This window comes from Marmota monax, unplaced genomic scaffold, assembly GCF_021218885.2.
Source record: "Marmota monax isolate L192 unplaced genomic scaffold, Marmota_monax_Labrador192_F-V1.1 WCK01_AAM20220418_F8-fsc00050, whole genome shotgun sequence".
Taxonomy (NCBI): Eukaryota; Metazoa; Chordata; class Mammalia; order Rodentia; family Sciuridae; genus Marmota; species Marmota monax.
In genome coordinates, this window is record NW_026694552.1 from 8,918,555 (window position 1) to 8,943,988 (window position 25,434).

The window sequence follows — 25,434 nt, forward strand, 5'->3', positions numbered from 1 at the left end:
CACCATATTCTAGCCACAGTTGTCCTCAGGCTCATTGTATGCTCCAAGCTTCCCTACCTGGGGCCTTTGAACTTTTTTCCCCTCTGCCTGGAATACTCTTCCCCAGGCTCTTTACATGGATGGCTCCTTTCCATCTTTCAGATCTAAGCTTAAATGTCATCTAGTCAAAGGTCTTCCAGACCTGTTGTTTCCTCAGTCCTTTATTTCTTTAATAGTACTTATGTTGTTTACATTTGGATATTTTTCATGTATTTGTTTATTATTTGCCTGAATGGTAGAATGAGAGTTCCAGAAGAGCAAAGAACATATTTGTGCTGCCATGTATGCTACATATAGTTGTGTAGGTTATATAATGCATAAGGGTGCCATAGCTAAAAAGATGCATTCCCAAAGACTTTCTGGCAAATGGCAATAACATATCTTAATAAGGGGCCACTTTTCTGTGATACATATAATTCTGCCATATAGTCTAGGAGTACCCTATATGTCTACTCAATTTACTAATGTATACCTACTTTTAGCACCTTGTTTTGCATATAGTAAATACTCCAAAAACATGTTGATTGGATATAAGGAAAGAAGACAATATTAGGATATTGCCAGTGGGAAAACAGAGGAACACACAAGATGGCTGATAAATTTGGTTATTTATGAAGAGGGAACAAAGGCAAAATTAAAAGTGACTAGTTCTGACCCTAGAAGCCTAGAGGGGAAAAGTGGTACCATTCTTAAAAAAAAAAAAGAATGGAACCCAAAGAAGAAAAGACTGGTTTGAGAAGATGATGATGATTTAATTTTTTTTTCATTTGAGAAGATGATGCCTCCTATTTTGTTGTTAGTGAGCTTGTCATTATTTTATTGCGAGATTTTAAAAATAGAACTAACTTTGGTCTGCACAGTCTTTGAAATGGTTACACTAATACTTTGCAAGGTCTGTTCTTCCTTTAAAGGATGTGCATGGAAATGGTTGTGTTTTACGATACAATAATTTAGGGACCAAGCTAGAAAGGATTAAGGAAGGAGAGATAAATATAATCACTTTCACATTAGATGACTCCCACCCAGTATTCCCTGCTGAACTCCAACACAGTTTCTTTTAGGCTGTGGCCCTTAAAAATCAATGCTTTTATTCTTCTTTTGTGAAGCACTTCTGAAAACTATGATTACCTTAGCCAATCTCCTTTCCCTAAGAGAATAGACAAATATTTTCCTCTTTTCTAATTTCTGCTACTCAGGATGGCAGCAGCCCAGGTCTTGGTATGTGAAACACCTACCTCTGCATACCCGGCAGCAGGAATCTGGAACCGAGACTGGGAATGCACAAGTTAATTTGGGACAAGTCTTGAGACCACAATACACATTCCCCTCCTGCCAAGGAGAAATAGAATTAAAATCAGAATGATCTGGGATAATATTTTTAAAGGCTTATCTCAGTACCAAGGATATAGTAAGGACTCAAAACATGGTGCTGCTCTCCCATAGTCAGTTCTAGGTACTTCCTTCATTTCACTATGCATTTTTTTTTGCTTGCTTACTATTTCTCCTTGCCAGAGATTAAGTCTGAGAAGAGTTAGCAAGCCAATCCTAGCATCCTGGTTGGTCCCAAGTGGTAGAAAGTATTCTGTGAGGGCTGATATGAGCCTTTAAAATATCAAATATAGTCTTGCTTCTTCCTTCTTTGTAAACTACATACCTTGGTTCCCATTATACCCGAGATGGATGTTGGGAGCATAAGGGCATGAAGATTTAGGTCAAAACTACTGTTTGTAACATTCATTAGAGTACCTTTTTCAAACCAGAAAAACAGGCTCTCTTTGAGGTAATACAAAATTATACAAAATGGTTTGAATTATGCAGCTCAATCCAGTGCAAGACAAGAGAGAGGATTCAATTTGCTTGCTGGTTACATCTGTCCTTGCAATAATTTCCATTTCCTAAAATTCTATCTTTTGAATGGTGTTCCTTAAACCTTTCTCTTAGTTCTTAGAAGCATATCCTTCTGGGACTAGAAGGTTTGCTGAAAGCTCATTAAGAAATCAAGGTCACAACAAAATTCTTCCATATTACTGAGATACTACATGTTTACCATAAATCCCAAAGGGAAGATTCTAGAAATTTCCTTAGCTATCCAGTACTTAATGCCCCTTACAAGTAATGAAGTTATTTCTATACCTAACTTTATTCCTTAATGCTTCATTTTAAATATCCATTTTGTACTCCATTTCCTAGTTTTATCTATGCTATTCTCTGGAGTGCACAATTAGGTAAAGACAGAATGAGTGTATTTTATTTGTGAACTATATGCAGTTCTTTCAATAAGTGATGTCACAAGAATTATTGTAATTAAGCATATATAGAATTTTCTCATTGTAGCACACCAGGAATTATCTGGTTAGTAAAATACTTCAGAGATGGAAACCAATAGATACCACATTTTTCTTTGTGAATTGGATCGAGTGGCCCTATCCAATGATAATGGCCCTAGAATGGCACGGAATTTTCGACCAATAATATTTTCAGTGCTTCAAATAATTATGACTCCCTTAGATAAAGGCTTAGGTGGTATAACAATTATCAAAAGGAGTGAAGATCAAGTCAAACAGATCATCATCACCCATTTAAGCAGTCTTACAGCTTTAAGCCTGGGACAGAACTGGGCCTGAGCTCTTCAAAGGAGTTGGTAAAAATTGGGGAGTTTGGATTGGCAGGGAGGTTTATGATTTGAATATAATTTATCTTTCATTCAAACATCTTACAGTGTAAGCTCAGAGGAAAAAAACACAAATAAAGAGGAAGCTTTCTTATTTGGGTAGGAGTTGGCAGGGACACTGAGAGGCAAGGTCTTACCGAACAGCTGCACTGGGTGCACTGATTGGGTTGCCGGTTCTGAAAGAGCCCTTCAGCCACGAACAGCTCCCCATGTTGATAAGTAGTCCCATTGTACTCACACGACTTGCTGGTCACCTTACTGTTCACTGGGGGTAAGGAGTCTTCTGAAACAGGGTAGAGAAAACAAAAAAACACATAAAGTATTGAAAACATTGCAAAGAATTTCATAAATCCCAACAGCAGATGGGGCTGTACTACAGAGAGGGAGTTAAAGGACAATCCTTGCTTCAGTGGCTAATGATTTCACATAGACTAAAACAGCCGACAAAAATAGAAGCTGACATCATCATCCATTCATTCTTTTATTTGTTGGGCATTTATTGAGCACCTACTATGTGTCAGGCATTGTAATAAGCATTAGAGAGAGAACAGAGAACAAAGACAAGGTCCCTGCATTGATGGAGCTAATAGTCCTAGATAAATGAGATATTAACTTGCCTGAAAGGAAACAGTCCATGTTATCTCTTTTAAATCTTTTCCACCTATTCATTCAGAAGAGGAACAGTCTATTATAGCTACTATAGAAACTTTACCTTCTATTGTGTTGTTTTTTTGAGGTGGGTAACCAGGGATTGAACTCAGGGGCACTGGACCACTGAGCCACATCCCCAGCCCTATTTTGTATTTTATTTAGAGACAGGGTCTCACTGAATTGCTTAGCACCTCACTGTTGCTGAGGTTGGCTTTGAACTCATGAATCACCTGTCTCAGCCCCACCAGCCGCTGGGATTACAAGCATGCACCGCCTCATCTGGCTTCTATTGTGTTTTATATCAGTTCTTGGATGCTTGTTCCGGCCTTTGCAGGTTTTGCTTATTGTTAATCCCTCTACCAAGATTGCTCCTTCTCTCCACTCTCTTCCAGTTACTGAAATCCTAACTGATACAGACTCTGCTCATGTTTCCTTACCTCTACAAAGTATTCCCTAATAATCCCAGTCCACCGTCTGGAATTCTCAGGGAATAAGATGTCTAAATCACACAATTCAATATTTGAATATTATTAGAACTCATTTGATATCTGAATATTATTAGAACTCATATTTGTGAATCATGGTAACCTAGAAAACCATTTACAAAGAAGCTTCATATATATTGTTATAATGGAGCCTCAACAATGCTGTGGATCAAGTAGGGTAGAGTCTTATCTTGTTTTTCATTGCAGGGAAACAAGTAACTGAGATTGAGTGACTTATCTGAAGTCACAAAGCTAGTGAATGGTGAAAAGAGGAATCAAGATCTGGTTTCCTGAATCTAAAGTTCACCTTCTATCAAACAATATATGCATGTGTGTGTGTATTACTTTTTAAGAACCAGGATTCTCAAATGTCTCTTTCCTCCATGGAGTCTACTGTAGGGTTACCATGTAGCAAAGGGTCAATATACTCGGTGAGTTAATTCTAAGTGAATGATCTCTAGAAATCTTTTCACTGTGTTTCCTTCAGTACTTGATACATATATATATGCACACACATCCACACACAAACATACACACACCAAATAATAATGAACATGTTCTAAGATTAAACTGATCATTGATTTATGAATAATCAAAAGGCACAAGCAGAACTTGGAAAATGCCTGCCACAGGACAGTGAGAGAAGAGAACGAGTTGGGTGTTTCATTAGAAGCTTAGAGAGTTGGACCATCCTTGCTATCAATCAAAACTATGATGAATATCAGTTTAATTTATGTGGACAAATTATACCTCCATATAACTTCTTTTAAAAAACAAAATGAAGCCCAATGTGGTGGCACATGCCTGTAAAGTGACTTGGGATTCTGAAGCAGGAGGATTATGAGTTCAAAGCCAGCCTTAGCAATTTAGCCAGGCCCTAAGCAACTTTACAAGATGCTGTCTTAAAATAAAATATAAAAAGTACTGGAGAAATGGCTCAGGGGTTAAGCGCCTCTGGGTTCAATCCCTGGTAGCAAAAATTTAAACAAAAAAAAAATGAAAATAATTCCCAGAATGTAATGGAAATGATTGATAAAGAGCAATAATTTCTATTTTATTGTGTGATAAATGCTAAAATACCTACAATACCCATAATAATAATATAACAATACATGAGTTCTAACTCAATGCCATGCACAATGGAGAATTCTTATGCACACATTATTTCATTGTACTTACTAACCATGTTTTAATGTAGACATAATTGTGCCCTTTTTGCAGATGAGAAAAATTAAGGCTTAGAAATTGATTTGTCCAAATTGATTTGTCAAATAACTTGTAAGTCGGCAATACCTGGATAAATTAATATCTGACTGATTCTAGAACCTTCCATCCTAGCCACTATCAAGAAGGGTACTGACCACTTCAAGTCTATAAAAAGGAAGAGATCATTTAATTTGAAACCCAAACCAACAAAATGTGAAGGCTGTGTTGTCTCTCCACCACCATGTGGCCCCAGATATCCAGAAAACATAGGCATTTTCCTTCAGTTTCAACAATTAGAGTAATAATTAAATTTCTATACTTTGCAGCATTTAAAAATTTTTCCTTAATTTTGCTTTAAAAAGAAGAAGTCTCCACTCCGAGGAAAAGTTTAACTTATACTAACTGCCCCTTTCACTGGGCTAAGAATCTAGCTTCTGCCTATATGTGCATATATCCAGATAGCAGGAATGAGTAAAACTCATCAGAGAAAAGACAGGAGTGGGATCATTTGCTCACGGGATCTAATTATTCCAAATCTCAGACTTTTGTGATAAAGGAAAAGTATGATGATCTACAAAATAGTATTTGCCATGGCTTTGACAGGAGCCAGTAGATCTTTGGAATGCCCTCCTCCAGGAAAAGTTTGGAATTATTTAGCCTTAAAAAATGGTGTTGGAGAAGTTAGCCACCACCCCCCCCCCAAAAAAAAAAAAAATGCCGAATGTTTTTTCTGATATAAGGAGGCTGACTCATAGTGGGGTAGGGAGGGGGAGCATGGGAGGAATAGACAAACTCTAGATAGGGAAGAGGGATGGGAGGGGAAGGGAGGGGGAAGGGGGTTAGCAAGGATGGTGGAATGTGATGTACATCATTATCCAAAGTACATGTATGAAGACATGAATTGGTGTCAACATACTTTATATACAACCAGAGATATGAAAAATTGTGCTGTATATGTGTAATAAGAATTGTAATGCATTCCATTGTCACTTATTTTTTTAAAAAGATCAATAATTTTTTTTAAATGTGGAGCTGGTGTTGTGGCTCAGTAGTATAGCCTAGCACATGTGAGGCACTGAGTTTGATTCTCAGCCACACATGAAAATTAATAAATAAAATAAAGATACTATGTCCATCTAGAACTAAAAATATATTTTTTAAAAATGTGCATCGATTTTTATAATTGGTTTTCCACTAAGGTATAAATGGCAGTGCAACTGTGGAGTGAGTTTTTCTACTGGACGCAGAAAGTCTTCCTTAGAATAGTCTTGGGAGTAACCTGGCATTGGAATCTATTAATCTACTCAACAGGAGACAGGGAGAAAGCAAGGCAGGAAGACAAATGAGAATCAAAGAAAAATAAAGCAATTATGGTCAAGCTTACAAACAGTGTATGCAATAAAATTAACATCTTCTCACTTATCATTTTACTCTTCGAACATCCTTAACAGTGTAGGCAGGAAATTATGAAAGTGAGGCCCAAAAGATTTAACCTATGTCATACAACTGCTTCCTAGGCACTCCTCTGCCTTCAAGCTTATGTTCTGTTTGCAGAATGGATGTGAAAACTTTGGGATAGGATCACTAGGTCATAACACTAGCATGAGCACCAATTTCCATAACCTTGCACTTTACCTCTTTGGGGCTCAATTTTTCTAAGAATGGGGTATGAGACTCGATCTCCCCTTGTCTCTTTAGAGGGCCAACACAGTATGCTTCCCAATCACAGAAGCAAGAAAAGCCACCTCAGTCTCTACCCTCTCCTTTCCCAGATTTTCGGAGGTGGCTGGGCTTCTAACCAACTGTCCTTGGAACAAATTCAGTGTTTCTGGCCAAAAACTGGCAGAAAGTCAGTCTAAAGCCATGCTGGCTCCAAGACCCCTCAGGAGAATGCTACAACAAAAATGACCAGGCTACATCTCCCCTGTTTCCAGTCAAATTCCCACAATGCACTATAAAAAGGAGAGGAGGAAGAACATCACACAGTAAGCAGAGCAGCAATAAGGCATATTAGTACAAATGTGATGAGAAAAAAGCACTTCCCTCAGGGGAGGAAATCTTATATGTAAGCAGAATGATTTCTGAGGTGCTCAAAAAGCACCATTTATTCTAACTATCTCGTAACACCTTTTCTCTCACTGATGCCTGAAATGGCTGCTTTTTTACCATCAATTTTTGCAATCTCAAGACTTTCCATGAGAGGCTATGCATTGTCAGTAATATCTTAGTGGGAATAACCATGTTCTAGGTTTTTTCTGCTCTTCAAAGTGCCTGGAAATTTACCAAAAAGTCTGTGGTCCTACCCCACTTCCTTTGGTACATTATTCTTCCCTTTCCTGGTACTACCCTTATCCCCACTCACTGGAACCCCAAGTCTTCAATCTGTTTGCTCCTTTCCCCTTTCTCCCTCCACCCTCAGATTTCCATTTTCTCAATGGGATGGTTCTCAGCTAGTATATATCCAGTTCCACATCAAGCTCCCATTATGACAACATAAATGCAAACCTCCCCAGAGCTTCGAGGGATCAGTTGCTAATTTCCTCAGTGCCAAGCTGTACCTTCTTTAGACATTGCAATCATTGCTCTGGCTTCTACTTCACTTTTGATACCTGAGCCTCATTCTAATGTTTATCTGGTACTCTGACATTTTTACTAGCACATCTGCAATCAACTGGTGGGTGAAGTGATGGAGGAAGGGAATGGAGATAAAGGCTTGAAAGAAGAGGTTTATACTCCCTTTAGTTTCCTGTGAGGTACAGAGAGAGATGCACACATAGATCCATCAAAATATAATTGTATAATCCAATTGAGGAGAAAATTGTAGAAAGGCTGGGAAATTCACTGCTTGTGAATTGTGTTTTTCAGCTCTGTATCTCATCATGATGCAAGAGAAAACAACTGAGCCTGGTCTTTGGGATCTGCAAACATTGGATCTCTAGGATCACAGATGCTACAATCTGAATGTTTTTGTTCCCTCAAATTCATACATTGAAATTCTAACCCTCAAGGTGATGGTATTAGGAGTTGGGGCTTTAGGATATAAATGCTCTGCCTTCATGAAATCAATGTCCTTATAAAAGGTCTAAAGTGGCTTGTTTACCCCTTCTATCATGTGAGGTTTCAGAGAGAAAGTGTCCTCTAAGAACTACAAAGTGGAACTTCAGCAGACACTAAATCTGCTGGCAACTTGATCTTGGATTTCCAAGCTTCTATAAATGTGAGAAATTAATTTCCCTTGTTTATATTCTACTCAGTTTATAGTATTTTGTTATAACAGCCCAAAGGGACTAAAACATACACTTTGGTATGCTTCTGATTTGTGATCCTGGGAAGACTACTTATCTCTTTGCACCCAGGTTTCCTCACCTTAAATATACTTTGATAATACCTTTGATAAGTCTGCCACAATGCCAGGTTAAAGCTACAAAGATAAAGAAGATTCTTCTCTAATTTCAATAGGATAATGTTCTCATTAGAGGAGCAGGTTTTAAAAGGTGATAAATAATAATGTATTTAAATAACATGTAAAGGTTCATAATAGAAGAAGTCAAATATTACAAACTGCCAAATAATATCAAGTGGGAAACAGTATCTTGGGATTAAAAATTCTATTTGTCCCTAATATATAAAGAGTTCCTAGAAATCAATTAGAAAAAGGCAAATGATCCAATAGAAACAATGTGCAAAGAATATAGACAAATGACAGAAATGGCTTTTGAAATAAGGAAATATGTTCAATTTCTTTTTAATTCCTTCCTCCCTCCCTCTCTCCCTCCCTCCCTCCTTTCCTTCCTTCCATGCTGAGGATTGAACCCAGTGCCTCACATGTGCTAGGCAATCTCTCTACCACTGAGCCAAAATCCCAGCCCCCAATTTCTTCTTTTGTGTTTTTTAGATATACATGACACTAGAGTATATTTTGTCATATTTACATAAACATTTAGTATATCTTAATTCTAACTGGGATCCCAGTCTTGTGGTTGCCCCTAATGTAGATGTTCATTGTGGTGTATTCATATATGTACATAGGAAAGTTGTATCAGATTAATTCCACTGTCTCTCCTATTCCTATCCTTCTCCCTTCTCTTCATTCCCCTTTGTTTAATCCACTGAATGGAAAATATGTTCAATTTCATTTGTAAGATAAATATAAATACAAATTAAATCTGCATCAAGATACCATGTTTTTATTTATAAGATATCAAAAAAAGTATCCAGAAGTTTGAGTAATATACTCTCTTGGAAAGGCTGTGAAGAACCGATAAAAACAATATGGATGGCAATTCAGCAAAATCTACCAATTTGAAATACACATACACTTGACACAGCAATTTTTCTTTTAAGAATTCATTCTGCAGATATATTTTCTCACATGTGAAATATATAGCAATTATTCATTACAGCATTGTTTTTACTGGCAATACATGGAAACAACTTCTATATCCATCACTAGACACCTGGTTAAATTTGTGGTGACTCATTAATGATATATTATGTAGTTATATAAAAGAATGAATATGCTCTCTATGCAGTATGATAGAAAAATATATTATTAAATGAATAAGGTGTAAATGATGTGCACAGTGTACTAAATTTTATATAAAAATAATATAATTTAAAAAGACTATGTATTCATTTTACTTGTATTCTCAAAAGAAGACCTGAAAGATACATTAAAATGTACTATAAGATACAGGGGAGTTATTCTTGTGGGAGTAAGATAAGAATAGGTAGGATGTGAGGCAGTGGTGAATCAGACATCTGAATATATATATATATATATATATATATATATATATGTGTGTGTGTGTGTGTATACACCTATGAATATATATATATATATATATATATATATATATATATATATATATATATATATAAACACCTACATACGCATTCACATTCTTGAATTATAGAAATGTATTTCTCACTCAAAAATTAAATTTAAAAACTATGCTTGAAATAATTTTACTTGGAAGGTCATGAGCTGGACTACATGACCATTTTAGATCTCTTCTAACCATAAAAAAAAAAAAATCAGTCTTCCAAATCTGGTCATCAGAAGCCCAGATCTGTTCCTACTAGTCAGACAGACCATAGTTAAGATTCTGTGTTCTCAGTCTTATTTTGATGAAGGGGTTTTCTCCTAGCAACACTATTCAGCACCTCTGGGAGAAGATGGAGCTATTGCATTGCTTTCTTAAATAGTTTAAAGTCATTATACAAATTTGGGCTGGCTTTTAGGCCTTTAAATGGAAGGAAAGTAGAAGTAGAGGTACTGCTTCAAATTGGTCCATCAGCTGAACTGGTGATGCCTACAATCTAAGTCCTTCTTTTCAGAGCTCCAACCAGCATCACTTCTTTTTGCCCCTTGATGTGATGACATAACTGGATCTACTTTTCTTGGGCAGAGTATTATGACTTCCAGATCTTTCCCCAACTTTCTTTGGCCCACCACATTGAAGTCCTGCTAGTGGGCCTCAGCATTAGTCCCATTAACTAATTCATACTAGGGGTTAATGGAAGACAGAGTCATATTCTAGATAATTATATTGTGATATGGGCTTTTGAAAGTGCTTTATCCATATTAAGGTTGTAGAACACAGAGCAAAGGGTGTGAAACTCCAGAACTTAGGATTCATGTGAGAGAGCTTGCTGAAATTGTAGCTATCAAGATCTGTGCTAATAAGGGGAAAGGCCTTACTTTATAATGTTCCATTTGTATTCAACTAACCTACTTAGTTATTGTTTATTATCTAAATTTTGTATTCAACTAACGTATTTAGTTATTGCTTCCCATCTTTGAGCCTCAGTTCCCCTGTCTGTAAAATTGGGATAAAAGTACCTGCCTCACAGGTGAAAGAAGCAAACAAGATAAGATATAGAATGGGCTCAGCATAATACCAGATACATATTAGTGTTATAGTCTATCATTTGTATCTTTTAGCTAGCTATAAATATGGGATTTCTGGATGGAAGAAAGCAGACTGGTAAGGGAAGAGCTATGGGGTGACCTAGTCCTGTCAGTGACCATCCTCTTCCCACACTGGAGACCATGCTCCTGCATAAGGCTGATGCTGAACTCCAAACGAGCAGTAACACATTTTAGTCAGTATTCTGTATTGTAACTTAGAAATTCTCAACCCCTGCACCATAGTGACAGCACTGTTTTCACCCTCATGCAGTTAATTATTGTTTCTCTACCACACAGAAATTCTCAGCAATTGCCAGACCTTGAGTGGTGACTAAAGAGTCACTTCTGAGCCATCAGATTCATAATATGTGCTTTGGTATCACATTATGCTCCAGTTCTAAGTTGACACCGTCTGTCCCATCCCCTCAGGTCAGCAGGAGGCCAATCAGGTATGATTTTTTTTGGCCCAGCATTTTCATTATGGCCAGAGGCATTTACCAAACCCGTACACTAGATTCTGCTTTGGATTTCCTGAAGGCTCAGACAGGTGGACTTAAGGGTAAAAAAGGCCACAAACATATTTGTGATTATGAGTGGTCCTAAAGCCAAGGAAAAGAAAGAAAAAATGAGCTCCTCAGACAACTGTCCCACTGTAAGTTAGCCATCATTTCCAATCTCCCCTACTGTTGCATGTTCTCCAAAACTGCTAAACAAAAGTTATTCTTGATTGGTTTAAGTTTCATCTGTTTTGATCAGTATCTAAGCTGCTTTTCAAAGAGGATTTTACTTTTTCCCATTTAGGATGCCTCTCCACTTCCCCATTTATCGATCTTGCTACTTCCCACTCTTCATGGTCCAGTTCTAGTTTCACCTCTGCAAGGAAGCCTCACCTATTTCTGCACATGACGGTTTCAGTGGAAGAAAGAAAAATGAGCAGTCAGTAGATTACTGCCAATATGGTAGAGCTTCCAAAGGCGGCAAGTTCACCATGACCTACACTCTCTTCCTTTTTGTTCTATCAGAATGCCTGTTATACTCCCAGGTTCAAGCATTAGTTAGAGCAGAGTTTTAATAAATTTGTAGTAATGGGTACAGAAGATTGGAACAATTCCCTAATATAGAGCAATACCAGGTCAGGGGACCAAAATAACAAAACAAGATCCCAGTTTGCACCCACTAGGTTGGCTATAATGAAAAAGACAATAATAACAAGCATTGGCAAAAATGTGAAGAAATTAAAACCCTCAAAAACTGATGGTGTGAATGTAAAAACACGAAATGGTTCAATAGCTTTGGGAAACAGTTCGGGTGTTTTTCAAAAAATTAACCCATACAGGTATCAGAAGAATCAGCAATATCATTGTTAGGTATTTTCAATTCTCAAAAGAATTGAAAGTTCAGAAACAAACAGATACTTGTACATGAATGTTAGCAGCAGCATTATTCACAATAGTCAGAAACAATCCAATATCCATCAATGGATGAAAGGATAAGCAAAATATGGTATATTCACATAATGTATATATTCAGTTATAATGGATGAGGCTTGAAAACATTATTTCATTATGCTAAGTGAAAAAAGCCAGTCATAAAATATCACATATTGTATGATTCCATTTATATAAAATGTCCAGAACAGTCAAAGATGTACAGACAGAAAGCCAATTTGTGGATACCAGAACTGGTGTAGAATAGGCAATGACTTCCAGTAGGTACAGGACTTCTTTTGGAAGAATAATGAAGATATTCTGCAATAAGTTAGTAATGTTGGCTTCAATATCTTGTGAATATACTATAATCAAATATACTGTACACTAAAGAGCGAATTTTATAGCATGGAGATTGTATCCCTATCAAGCTGATACCCAAAAAGTTAAACCACTAAACATTCTACAATACAGACAAAAAGCTATGTATCAAAATGGGAGAGGCATAGACACAATAAAGGTACTTTGTAGCATGGTGACAGGGAGGCAGGTAAAGAAGGGAAGTTACGGGGCTGTGGTTGTGGCTCAGCGGTAGAGTGCTCACCTAGCATGTGCAAGGCCCTGGGTTCGATCCTCAGCACCACATAAAAATAAAATAAAGATATTTTAAAAAGGGAAGTTACTAGCAAATCAAAACTACACTGAGATTCATCTCACTCCAGTTAGAATGGCAATATCAAGATACAAATAATAATAAATGCTGCTAAGGATGTAGGGGGAAAGGTATATTTGTACATTGCTGGTGGGACTGCAGACTAGTACAACCACTCTAGAAAGCAGTATGAAGAGTCCTTAAAAAACTAGGCATATAACTCCCATATGAGCCAGCTATCACACTCCTTAATATTTATCCAAAAAAACCTAAAATCAGCATACTACAGTGATATACACCAATTCTTATAACAGCACTAGCTGGATTATTGAATCATAATGTACCTAGGTGTCCATCAATGGACAATTGGATAAAAAATGTGGTATATATACACAATGGAATTCTACTCAGCCATAAAGAAGAATGAAGTTGGATGTGTAACTGATGTAATTCTGCAATCTGTATATGGGGTAAAAATGGGAGCTCATAACCCACTTGAATCAAAGTGTGAAATATGATATATCAAGAACTATGTAATGTTTTGAACAGCCAACAATAAAAAATTTAAAAAAAAAAAGAAGAATGAAGTTATGTCATTTGCAGGAAAATGAATAAAATTGGAAAGCATCATGCTAAGTGAGATAAGCCAGACTCAGAAAGTCAAGAGTCTTATGTTTACTCTCATATGGAAACTAGAGAGAAAAAAAAAATGAAAGAAAAGGGATTTATGAAAGTAGAAGAGAGACTAGTAAAATAGAGGGAGAGGTTCTTGGGGAAGAAGGAGGGAAAGGAAAGGGGAAGCAAGAGAGAATAAAACAAAACAAAATATGCTATATGCTCATATAAATATGTCACAATGAATTCCACTATTATGTATATAATTATAATGAACCTATAAAATTAATTTAAAAAGAAAGAGAGAATCACAAAATGGTAGGGGGTCCAATCCTAAATCATAAGTTTGCTCCATGTCCCCTGTCATGGGGATCCACTTTGGAGGTGGAGTGGGTCTGTCAGACAGCTGAACTAAAGAAGACTGATAGAGGAAAGACTTTGCTGCTTGGAATATTCAAGAAGACTCTGTGTGGGCCCACACCTTCAGCAAGGCTAGTGGCTTCCCTACTCCTATCCCCAGCCCAACCCCCAGTGGGATCCCAGGCCAGGAAATTCTTGTAGCAGATTCAGCAGATCACTCTACAGCTAAACAGACAGACACAACATTCTGTCCCAACCAAGAAGGTGGCGAGTGAGAGGAAACAGTCATCTGATGCTCCAGCTGGAGAGAAGAGAGTAGGAGAGGGCGCTGAAAGCTCACACCCTGGTCTGATCCCAGTTGTCCCCATCCTCATCCGGACCCCATCTGCATGCTGTTTTTCATCCCATTTCCGTTAATGTTTCAGCTGCTGTCAGTCAGTAGCTGACCCCGCCTGAATATGCAGGCTTGTTAGGCAGATGGCTGGGAAGGATGGCTTGAGACATTGTGTGAGAAGAGACCAAGTCTCTGTGAAACCAGGGGTGTTTGCCAACTGGACCTAGATTTTTTTGGGGGGTGGTTATTTGTATTTTTGGTTGTGCCACTGCCTGGCTCTGTGATGGGACTCCTGGGACTCCTGGTTATTTTGCATCTCTCTCTCTCTCTTTTTTTTTTACACAATACCTTTACATATATATATATATATATATATATATATATATATATATATATATATATATATATTTTTTATGTGGTGCTGAGGATCAAATCCAGTGCCTCACATGTGCTAGGCAAGTGCTATACCACTGAGCCACAGCCACAGCCACAGCCCATATTTTGTATCTCTTGTCCTCAGTTTCCAAAGAACTTTCTGTATTTCTCTCTGTGTGTGTGTGTGTGTGTGTGTGTGAGAGAGAGAGAGAGAGAGAGAGAGAGAGAGAGAGAGAGTGTTATGTTGGGATTAACTATTTTACCTGCTTCTACTTCACAGAGATGTAATTACTTTTTAAAAGGTTCAGGGAGTAACAGAGCCATATGCAACACAACCCAATGATTACAGATGCATCCAGATAATTAAGTGAATTCCCTATGAATGCAAAAATATTTATGGTTGTGTCCACTCTGATCATCCAGGATTGAGACATTACTATGTTCCGTGTGGACTGTGGCAACTTAGAAAAGGCCCTTGGCTTGGGATTTGTTGCCTTCCAGGTAGCAATTCTAGCCTTGCAGTGTCAGTCATCTGTCTGGGAGCAAGCACAAAAGGGCTGAAGCCTCACAGATGGAGAAGCATCACAGCAAGGTTCAGCCAGGGTCATGAAGTACATCTCAAAGATGTCTCCATCAAAGATGTACCTCTTGGCTCATCAATGCTCTACCAGCTGGTCTGGGCCCCTGTGAGCTCCTTGCCAACTCTGCTCTGACTCATGTGAGACTCAACCACCCCGACAGACTACCCTTGGCTTACTCATATCCTACTCAGGCCCAAGGGTCTGTCAAACACATTTTGATATCTTGCAGCAATTGTCATGGTCTATCTTTCCCCTACTATCTAGTGCCTGACAACAGGTGTATCTCTTTCTAAATTATTAAAACCCACAAAAGAGATACAGCTTATATTTTCTACTTCTCCAACTTCTGCTGACTCTGACACTAGAACAGAGCATAGCATGGAGGAACAAACATGGTATATGCTTCCATGTTGAAAGTCTATTGTTAGATTCAGTAAGATATAAACATAACTATCCAGGAACAAGGTGGCTTATTATTTAAGACCCAGATAGATGGAAAGAAGTAGTGTGACTCTCAAGAGTGATTGTGAGATGAGTTACAGTATTTGAGTGAAGGAGAATGTATACATAGACATTCTCTGGGAAAAGGGTCGATGGATTCTACAAGACTCTCAATGTGTTCTAGGATGCAAAAGAGGTGCCTTCCCTATTGAAATGCAAAGCTAGTACCAGTACCAGAGCTCTGCAAGCTACTCTGATCCATATTCTAGGGCTCTAGAGTTCCACATTCTAGGGCTCTAAAGTTATACAAACTCATTTTCAGCTTTCTGTGTGATGAGAGCACTTACTGGTGGATGTTTCTCACAATCCACTCTTTCAGAGGGAACCTCTATGTTCTTCCCTATCCAAATTTCTTCCACTCTAATGAACAGCTTTATCATCAGCTCCATTATTCAGCTCATGGACCATTCCAATCTCATTACATAAGCTTCCTAGGATTTCTCACATATATCCCCAAGAGAAAACTGGAAATGGCCTTCTCTTTTGACAAAACAGAAATGAGGCACCAAGATACAAGAGGGACACTATTCTTTAGTGCAAGAGCAAGGAATCAAATTTAGGTTTTTCAATTTTACTTATAGCCACAAAACATGAGAGTTAGAGAAGCCCAGGAAAATCCAGTCCAATAACTAAGGAAGATACAATACAAATTCCACTGTATTCACAGGCTAAACTGCTCAAGCTTAAATCTTCATCTGACCTTGGATTGTGTAGCCCAACAAAAAGAAACCCTTTTACAGGGGATCTGATAGGTTTGTATTATTCCTTTACTACTAGACTATGGATTTTTTAAATTTCTAATGACCAAAAGGTATAATAAATGGACTTGCAATTGCAATGAAAATGCTAAGTCTACCATTCTGCATGATGCCTAATTGTTAATGACAGGTTTTGTGGTAACATGTGTCACTCATTGCCTTCCTCCTCTCCCTAAATAAATTAAGAATGAGTTCTACTATTACTTGGTTAGTTCTAATCCTTTGGGAACCAGGCTTTTTTTTTTTGAAGGTCAATGACCCTTTGAAATGGACAAATTAGTCACTACCCTCAAGCAGCATTTACAGAAACAATGTGAAGCATCTGGATGAGACAGTGGGGAGTTCAGTGGAGCATTCCTTTGTATTGCCTACACCAGCATTTCCCAAGTCTGCTGTGCAGAGCACTAGTAGCCCACAAGATGTTCTGTGAAAACAAAATTCTGTGATTCAAATAGAGTTGGAAAAAAGATCCATAGTCAATGTTCACAGTGCCCCTCTCAGCATGTTAAAGGATCTCAAAAGTCCCAGAGTAAAGAAACCTGTTGAACTACAACTTAGCATTTTCTTTGACTGACTTTACTAAACCACTGGGAATTTTTTTTTCACCTGGTTAACAACTAAAAGGATCCCAGGACCACCCCTTTGGAAAGTGCTGCCCTGAACCACATCTAATAAGCAGATATTCTGAGGATATGGATATTTGCCATCTCATGGACATTATTAACCACTGAATTGAGGATCCTGTTCCCACCCTGAGTTACTCCACTTTCAGCTAAAACCAAACATTATTTCTAAATGCAGCATCTCTTGTAACTCTTCTCTTCTTTCATTCATTACCAAATCCATTACATCAAAGGGGGAAAGCCCCCTCTACTCCACGAAACACTAAATAGTGCTAATAAATGAAACCTCACATTTTGCCACCTGCAAGGATAGCCCAATGCTATCTACCACCTGGGGATACAAAGAAGTCAAGCCAAGGAGTTTCCATTTTTCCTGCATATGATGAGAAGTTAGTGTAGTGATTTAAACAGTGAAGTGATTTAATGAGATTTTACATTTTTGAAAGAGTATTATGGGATGATTGGAAGAGACAATGAAGTAGGAAGCAAGACCTCCCAGAAAGTGATTGAAAAAAACCTATTGCTATCATATCACATACAAAAGGGAAGAAAAGATGCATTCAGTACTTGAAGACTGACAAAAGTTATCCTCAAACATGTATTTTGTTGTGTTTAGAAAACTGTTAGCAGCAGGCCTCAGAAAGTGGTCCCTGGGGGCCACTGGCAGAGTCTGCAGAGAAAGTGGTGGCAGAAAGGGCTCCAGACTGCTGGAACAGGGGGAACACTCTTAGGAAAATGCAATCTCCCTCTTCCTGGAGACCAAAAGAGGGGACACATCTGACATGTCATGGAATTACTATAGAAAAAGAGAAAGTATCATGTTTATTCTCCTAGGAAATCATTTAAGAACGAAAACCCAAAGGTCTAATGTTCTCTCTGATATGTGGATGCTAACACACACACACAATAAGGGGTGATGGGGGAGAATAGAAATTATTAGATTAGACAAAGGGTAATAAAGGGAGGAGAGGGGGAAATAGGACTAGGCAAGACAATAGAATGAATCTGACATAAGTTTGCTATATACATGTGTGAATACATCACAGTGAATCTTACCGACATGTACAATTAGGACTGGGATCCTAATTAGAATAAGATACACTCCATTTTTATATATCTAAAAATAACAAAAACTAAAACAAGCTAACATATTTAACACATACATACATACACACACACACACACACACACACACAAAACCAAAACCAAAGCCCCTGTAGGAGAGAGAATAATTTAGGTACCAACATACAATATAGAGAAAGGAAAGGAAAGGTGTTACAGAATTTAAATTCAAAAGAAATTCATTGCTGATTGCCATGGGATGGTGACTACTATTCATCAGGAAACAGTAGTGTCAAAGGTTGAAAAAAAAAGTCAAAGATTAACAAAAATCTGAAACTCAGATTCTTCTTTTGGCAGCCAGATGCTCCTCATAATAGTGCAAAGTTATTGAAGGGAAAGGTGATTGTAGTGGTTGGGGATTAAGCAAGTAAATAAAATGTGTTAACATCTTGGATTTACCAAGGCTGGAGAAGCAATGAGGTTCAATCATTGTTTTCAGACTGGGATTTCTCAAAAGGAGAGCAAGTAGACCAGAGACTAGTGGGAGTGGTTTCAAACTTCACATATCACTTCATCTTTCACTGAGAATCACATAACATAATGAGAGATGTCACTGAGGAAAGAGCAGAACATGCAAATAATGTGAAGACATAAAAGAGCTTGAAGGTCACAGTTCCAATAATTGCAGTAAACACACAAATATATTAACAATGAACATTTATAGACTCAAGCTTTCACTGAGGAACTTCAAGTTCCTGTTCATTAGCTCTTTTCTCCCTACAGCAACCCTCCGATGTAGGTATTGCTGTTATTTCTCATTACAGATGAGAAAACTAAAGTTAGGAAGCGGTCAAACCAGAATTGGAACTAAGGTCTGTGATCCCCAAAGTGGAGTTGAACTATATTGTTCTATGGATGTAGGCTGCATTATCTGAAAATACATGTAGGATAAAATAGCCACCTACACAGAATCTTTTCTGTCTCTAATGGCTTTTCCCAAGTTCTTTCACCTTAAATGGTTGGAGAGAGGGAGGAAGAGAAGGAGGAGGCTATATTGTCTTAGGCTGTACCCATGTCAGAATGGAATGACAAAAAGAAGAAATGTTTAAAAAATGGCACATGACTGAAGTTACTGGGCTAATGGAATAACCTGAAACAGAACAATTCCCTTTTACAGAACCTGAAAATGGCATCTCAGACACCAGCAACTCTCTCCTCAAAGTGTAGTACAGGGACTAGCAGCATTAGTGAGAGATAGTTAGAAATGCAAAACTTCACACATCCACACCAGACCTACAGAATCATTGTCTGCACTTCTATAAGACACCCAGTAACTCATGTGCACATGCAAGTTTGACAAGTGCTATTCCAGGCCTTCTGGTTTTAGAGCTCATCTTATTCAGAACCTTCAGAGATGCCTTATAAAAGAGTCAGATTCTCAAAGGTTGAGTGAGTATTGAGAAGCCTGCTCTCCTATTCTGGACACACACATGCAGAGTTGGTTTAAAAAATGTCTCACTCTAGAGTTAACCTTAAAACTAAACTACTAAACTATAACTTTTGTCTCTAAAAGTTCACCCATCTCTGTAAGAAATGACAACATGTATTTATCCACAGACTATTATCCTGGTAAAGTGAAGGTATCTAATCAAAATAATAAAATGACTGTAAAATTAGAGTGATAGTTCTCAATGGGGGACATTTTTCCCATAGGAAACATTTGGCAATGCCTGGAAACATTTTTGGTTATCACAGGTGGGGGAGGGTGTTACTGGCATCTAGTGGGTAAAGAAACCCTGGATAAAGGAAATAATAGGCATGAATGATCTAAATATTCAAAACTCAGCTCAGGAGAAAGGAAGCCTGAAAGATCTCTCTCAATTTTAACAGATTTAGATTAGACACTGAAGCTCTAGCTGCCCTTGAAGGAGTGATGTGCTCCTTTGAGCTTTTCTTTGACTTAAAATAATTCTTCAAAACTACACCATGTAAAATGAACTGCTCAGGAAATCATAATACCCACAGAAAAAAATCTTTATTATAAATACTAGTCTTCTATCCTAGCATCAAATAAAACAGGAATAAACAATATCTACATTTTCCCTTTTCTGCAACACACAGTATATAGCATGAAGTAATTAAAAATTAAAAAAAAAACCTGAACCAAGAAGTAACTAAAATAAACACCAACCAATAAGGTTAATGTAATTATCGTATTTAAATGGTAAAAAAAAAAAAAAAAAAAAAAAAAAACCTACATGCCTATAAGCCAGGGCAAAAGCAAAAAGGGAAAGATTAGTTATATATTGTATACACACACACACACACACACATTCACCTTATTATGAACTTATATAACTTTATTTTAATGGCTTTTCTTTACTTCCTAAGAGTATTAATGGTTTATGAATGGTTCTAGATTCAGAATGAGTTGACCAGGTTCATTTCAATAAATGTCATCTCCTTCATGTTCCTGCCCCAAGGACTCACATTCTAAGCTTCTGTGTTAATAAGAATATAACTGGGCTGGAGATGTGGCTCAAGTGATAGCACGCTTGTCTAGCATGCGTGAGGCACTGGGTTCGATTCTCAGTACCACATAAAAACAAAATAAAGATATTGTGTCCACCTAGAACTAAAAAATAAATATTAAAAAAACAATATAACTGCCCTTACATACAGATCCAGAGAAGTATAAAACAAGATATGAGATTTGGGAAATCAGATTTATCTTTATTTATAATACAGGGCCTCTGAAGGCATAACTAGTCTTCTACTTCACCAAGTCCTATAACGCCTATAATGAGTGGCAAACATTTTAACATTGAGGTTATTTTGTAAAGATTTCAGTCTAAGATTCAGCCAGTCTCAATTCTTCTTATGAAGAATCACCCTGGCTTCAGATATTATAGTGGCATACACAATATTGTTTGCTTATCAAACCCATTTTGGGACCCAGCTATATGACAATTCATTTCACAGTTTCACCTGTTGTTAGGAGAGTCATGTGAATGAGTTCTAGTTAATGAAATTATGGTGAGAAATGGTGTACACACCTTAGAAACCTGACCCGTAAAATCTTCTACACAATGTTGCTTCTCTTCCCTCAAAAACTGAGAGTCACATGCAGAGGATACAGTAGAGGACTATGAAGCCCTAGGGGAAGGTGAAGCCACTCAAGTGAAAGGCACCCGAGTCCCTGAATGACTACATGGAGCAGAGTCCTCCCTTTCCATGGCCACCCAACTTTACCCTCATCATGTTTAGCCACTGGGGATTTTAGGATTGTTGGGTAATTGGCTTATCCTAATTATTTTATGTTTGCAAATGTATTCCCTTCTCCAAAATCATTAGCCCTAAGTTTCACTTCAGTCCATAACATTGCATTGATATCACCTATGATTTCAAGTTCCATGTCCCTCTTCCATCCTGATAATTGTTATCCATAGCAGTAAAGGAAAGAACTGCCTAGAGTCAATGTGCTTAGAATTCCCTTTCTGATTCAAATTCCCATTAAAAGCAAATCAAAGTGAAATCAAAACCAGAGACATGGGAGGTCCAATTGTTGTCAGGCTTGTTGCCCAATGGCAATCAATTCTTGGATCCAATGGCATGTAGGACCTGGCTCAGAGGCCTGAATTGTTACTCATGGCTGGTTTACACAGCATTTCAAGGAATAATTAGTATCTCAATGCTTTAGCCCCTATGCTATGTTTCCATATATTGAGGGCTAGAAAGGCTGAGGAAAGGCAGACAGGGTTATGTAAAAGAGAAAATTAGACCAGATAGCCTATTGGTGAGGTAAGAAAGGACACAAAGAAGAAACCTAAGAGGGAGTTCTTGGAGCGTTCTATCACAAGGGTTGTTTGTCAATACTCCAGTTCTCCCAGTCCAAGCACGTGATAGCACTGCATTTCCCTATCCCCTAGAAGTCAAGTCATGGCCATATGACTTGTTCTCACCAATGACATAGGAGAAGAAGTAATCTGTGTCACTTCTGGACAAAGTTTTTAAAAGCCAGGGCACTGTTTACTATGTTCTCTCCCCATACCACTGGAACTAAATTCTAGATGGTGAGGATCTGTAAGCCAGGGTCCCTGGATGAGAATGACATGTCAATCTGAGATGGACATGTGGTCTAAGTAAGAAATAAACCTTTATAGTTTTAAGCCCTGAGCTTGGTGCATTTTAATGTATTGTGATTTAGTCAATTCCAATTATTACAGAGTATCCAATACTTGATGAGGAATGGGCTTTGTTATTCAAAATGGAAAAGATGAAAAAATTCCTACAACTTCTATATCTCCTCCCAAAAGAACTATAAGGTAAGAGCAGTTGCTTCTTCAAAGTTATCCAGATACTCTAACAGTTGAAATTGGATTATGATCTGCTAATTTGTTATATCTACAATAGGAGTTGTGGGCTAACTCCTCTGACCCATGACTTATTTTTCTAAATAAAGTTTTATTGGAACACAGCCACGCCCATTAATTTACATAGTCTATGGCTGCTTTCACACTGTAATGGAAGAGTTGTTGCAAGAGTTGCCTGCAAATGCTAAAATATTTACTATCTGGCCCTTTGCAAGAAAAAACTGTCAGACCCTGGTCTAGAAGAAGCCAAATGAAAATAGATCCATGGAGGATCTGGAAAAGAAATCCAACATGCACAGCCACTCAGAGTAAAGAGTACATACTCTTTATGGCCATGTAGCCAAAAGCAGACACAGATCAAGAGTTGGTACTGGCAGGATTTTTCATAATGAGCTTCAAACCTTTTGGAGGCAGAGAGGCAGAGGAAGCCCTAATTCATATGACTTCCAATAAGCACATCATTAAAGTTCTGTTGTTTATACCCCATTTCCCCAGAATCAAGATAGGGACAGTTTCTGAACAAAAGATATACACAGTATATGTCAGGATTAGTGAACCTGACAGTCCTCAGGATGACTCAGTGGAAAGTTGCTTAAGTGCTTGCTCAAAATGATTCACTGCCCAGAGAGTCCATGGCAAGTGAGATTCTTAGGTTAAACTGGGTGGTGCGGTTTGTCCACTTCCCTGAACTCAGCACAGGGCAAGCAGACAGGCCCTAAGTGAGGAAGCAGACTCTTGGAGGGTCTAATGAGGGTCTCAGCCTGCTGGATGTGGCCTTTGGTGAAGCCACTGGCTGCCCTCTGGGGGTGGGGGTGTATATGGTGTGGCTGGAATGCTAGGAATTCTGGGCTGGCTTAGCAGGCACTCCAATTGGCTTGGTATTCTACATGCTCCAAAGACTTTCTCCAGTGTCCTTGGCATCCAATGACTATACTTGGGATTCAGATTTTTAGGACTGGGTGGGTCCCTGGAAGCCTTCTATCTCAGTACCAGATCACTCCTTCATTAGGTGGTACCAGCAAAGGAGCCGGCCATTCCACTGGAGATGAGACACAGGCTATTTTGCCTCCTTGCCTTAGCCTGGCTCTTGGCAGGGCTGACTGGAAGAGCCAGCTGCCTGGCTGAAACTCAACCTTTGGTGGCTGTTAACAGGTTTTGCTTTAATTTAGCTATTGCTGTGTTACCATTGGTTGGCTCTGGGTTGGGGCAAAGGCCTGGCATAGCGAACAGAAAGGATAAGAAAGATGAAAGGAGAATGAACTTGAACCTATGAATTGAATTGTCTTCCCTTTTATAGCTCCAAAATCTTTTACCTGTGGCATTTTTTATCCTAGATTATTGTGGAAATGTGGGGAAGGGAAAGAGTTATATGATATCCCTGGTGACCATCACGTGTAGAAAATTCAGAATATAAAGACACTCAGAACCCAAAATATTACAGCCTCTTCATCAGTCTGCCATACAGATTCTCAGCATTCTCTAGTTTATACCTGAACACATAGAGGCCAAGATTCCCTGGACTGAGACAAAGATGGCATGAGCTCTGGCTGACTCAAAGGCACTGAGACAGAAACAGAGTTTCTTGAAAAATATAACACAAAAGATAACAGACAATAGGGTTAGAGAATTAATTCACTCCACAAGCATTTGCCTTGAGCCTACTTTGTGCCTTGGCACATGAGGAGATAAATACAGACTTGGGATCCAAATTATTTCCAAATGTCAGGGGATGAATCTCAATTATAAGCAGTGAAGAAAGTAGTATTTACTCTTCGAAAATTTGTCTGCAAGGGAGACAAGGTAGAAGAACAATCCAGGAGACAGAGAGACCTGGTTCTAGATTCACTTAAAGTTACTAAGGAGTACTGTGGCCTACAGTAAGTTACAATCTTTCTCAGTTTCCTTTGTCAGACATGGGGAGAAGGGGCTAGACCAAATATCTATGGCTTTAGAATATGTGATTACTGCCCTAAAGAAGTTTATGATCTAATTGCAAGACACTTAAACAAACAGAATGTACAAAATTAAACACAACATTAAATTCAATGCAGCACAAATCATCCAATGAATGGGAGAGAATTGCATCATAGACTACAGTAGCCTCTAGTCACATGTGCCTAGTTATATTTAAACTAGTGAATACTAAATGCAATTTAAGAAGCAGTTTCTCTCTCTCACAGTAGTCACATTCAAGTGTCCAACAGTTACACATGCTAGGGGCTATCATAATGGAGAGTGCAGAAAAAGAATATTTTCATCATTTCACACAGTTCTATTGGACAGTGCCAGTAAAGACATGTACCAAAGATGTCAAGAGAAAACAGAACTTCCCCTCTATGCCTTCTAGGTCAGGACTCACCATGGCTGTTCAGTTGTGACCAACTGCTGATCCTCTGAGATGGTGGTGTACTCTGTGTCTTATGACGGTTATTGTCTTGTTCAGAGAGCTGAGTAGCTCCACACTTTCCCCATTGTCTCTGTTCCTTTGATCTCTCCCTAGGGCCTTGAGGAATGCCATAGACATCCAGTCCTCTCATGAAAAATTCCCTTTTAAGCAGATATATGAATAATCTAGATAATCCGGGAATTCAGGCATCTTTTAGAATTCCCTGGGCTACTTTCTCAAGAGGTATTGTATGCAAAGTCCTACAAAGACCAGTTCAACTGATCAATAAAAGTCAGCATTACATTTCTGAGTCTGGACAACCAAGCATGGCCAGGACTGAGGAGAAAGTCCTTACATGCTCCCTCCACTGCACTATTAATAACATTGAAAAAAATATCCAATGTCATCCCAAAGACAGATT

At 38.2% G+C, this 25,434-nt stretch overlaps 1 protein-coding gene across 4 annotated transcripts in view; it reads right to left on the bottom strand.

Annotated features, from left to right (window-relative positions):
- The window catches only part of Chrdl1 (chordin like 1), a 109,298-nt gene that overhangs the window by 43,031 nt on the left and 40,833 nt on the right, over positions 1–25,434 (bottom strand). For 2 of the 4 annotated variants that reach the window (XM_046420882.2, XM_046420880.2), the window contains exons 5-6: positions 2,848–2,990; positions 1,275–1,368 (exon numbers count right to left, since the gene is read on the bottom strand). In XM_046420882.2, the coding sequence (XP_046276838.1) occupies positions 1,275–1,368; positions 2,848–2,990 (237 nt within the window). Of the gene's footprint in view, positions 1–1,274; positions 1,369–2,847; positions 2,994–25,434 lie in introns of all 4 variants that reach the window. The other 2 variants (XM_046420881.2, XM_046420879.2) reach the window with 1 other exon arrangement.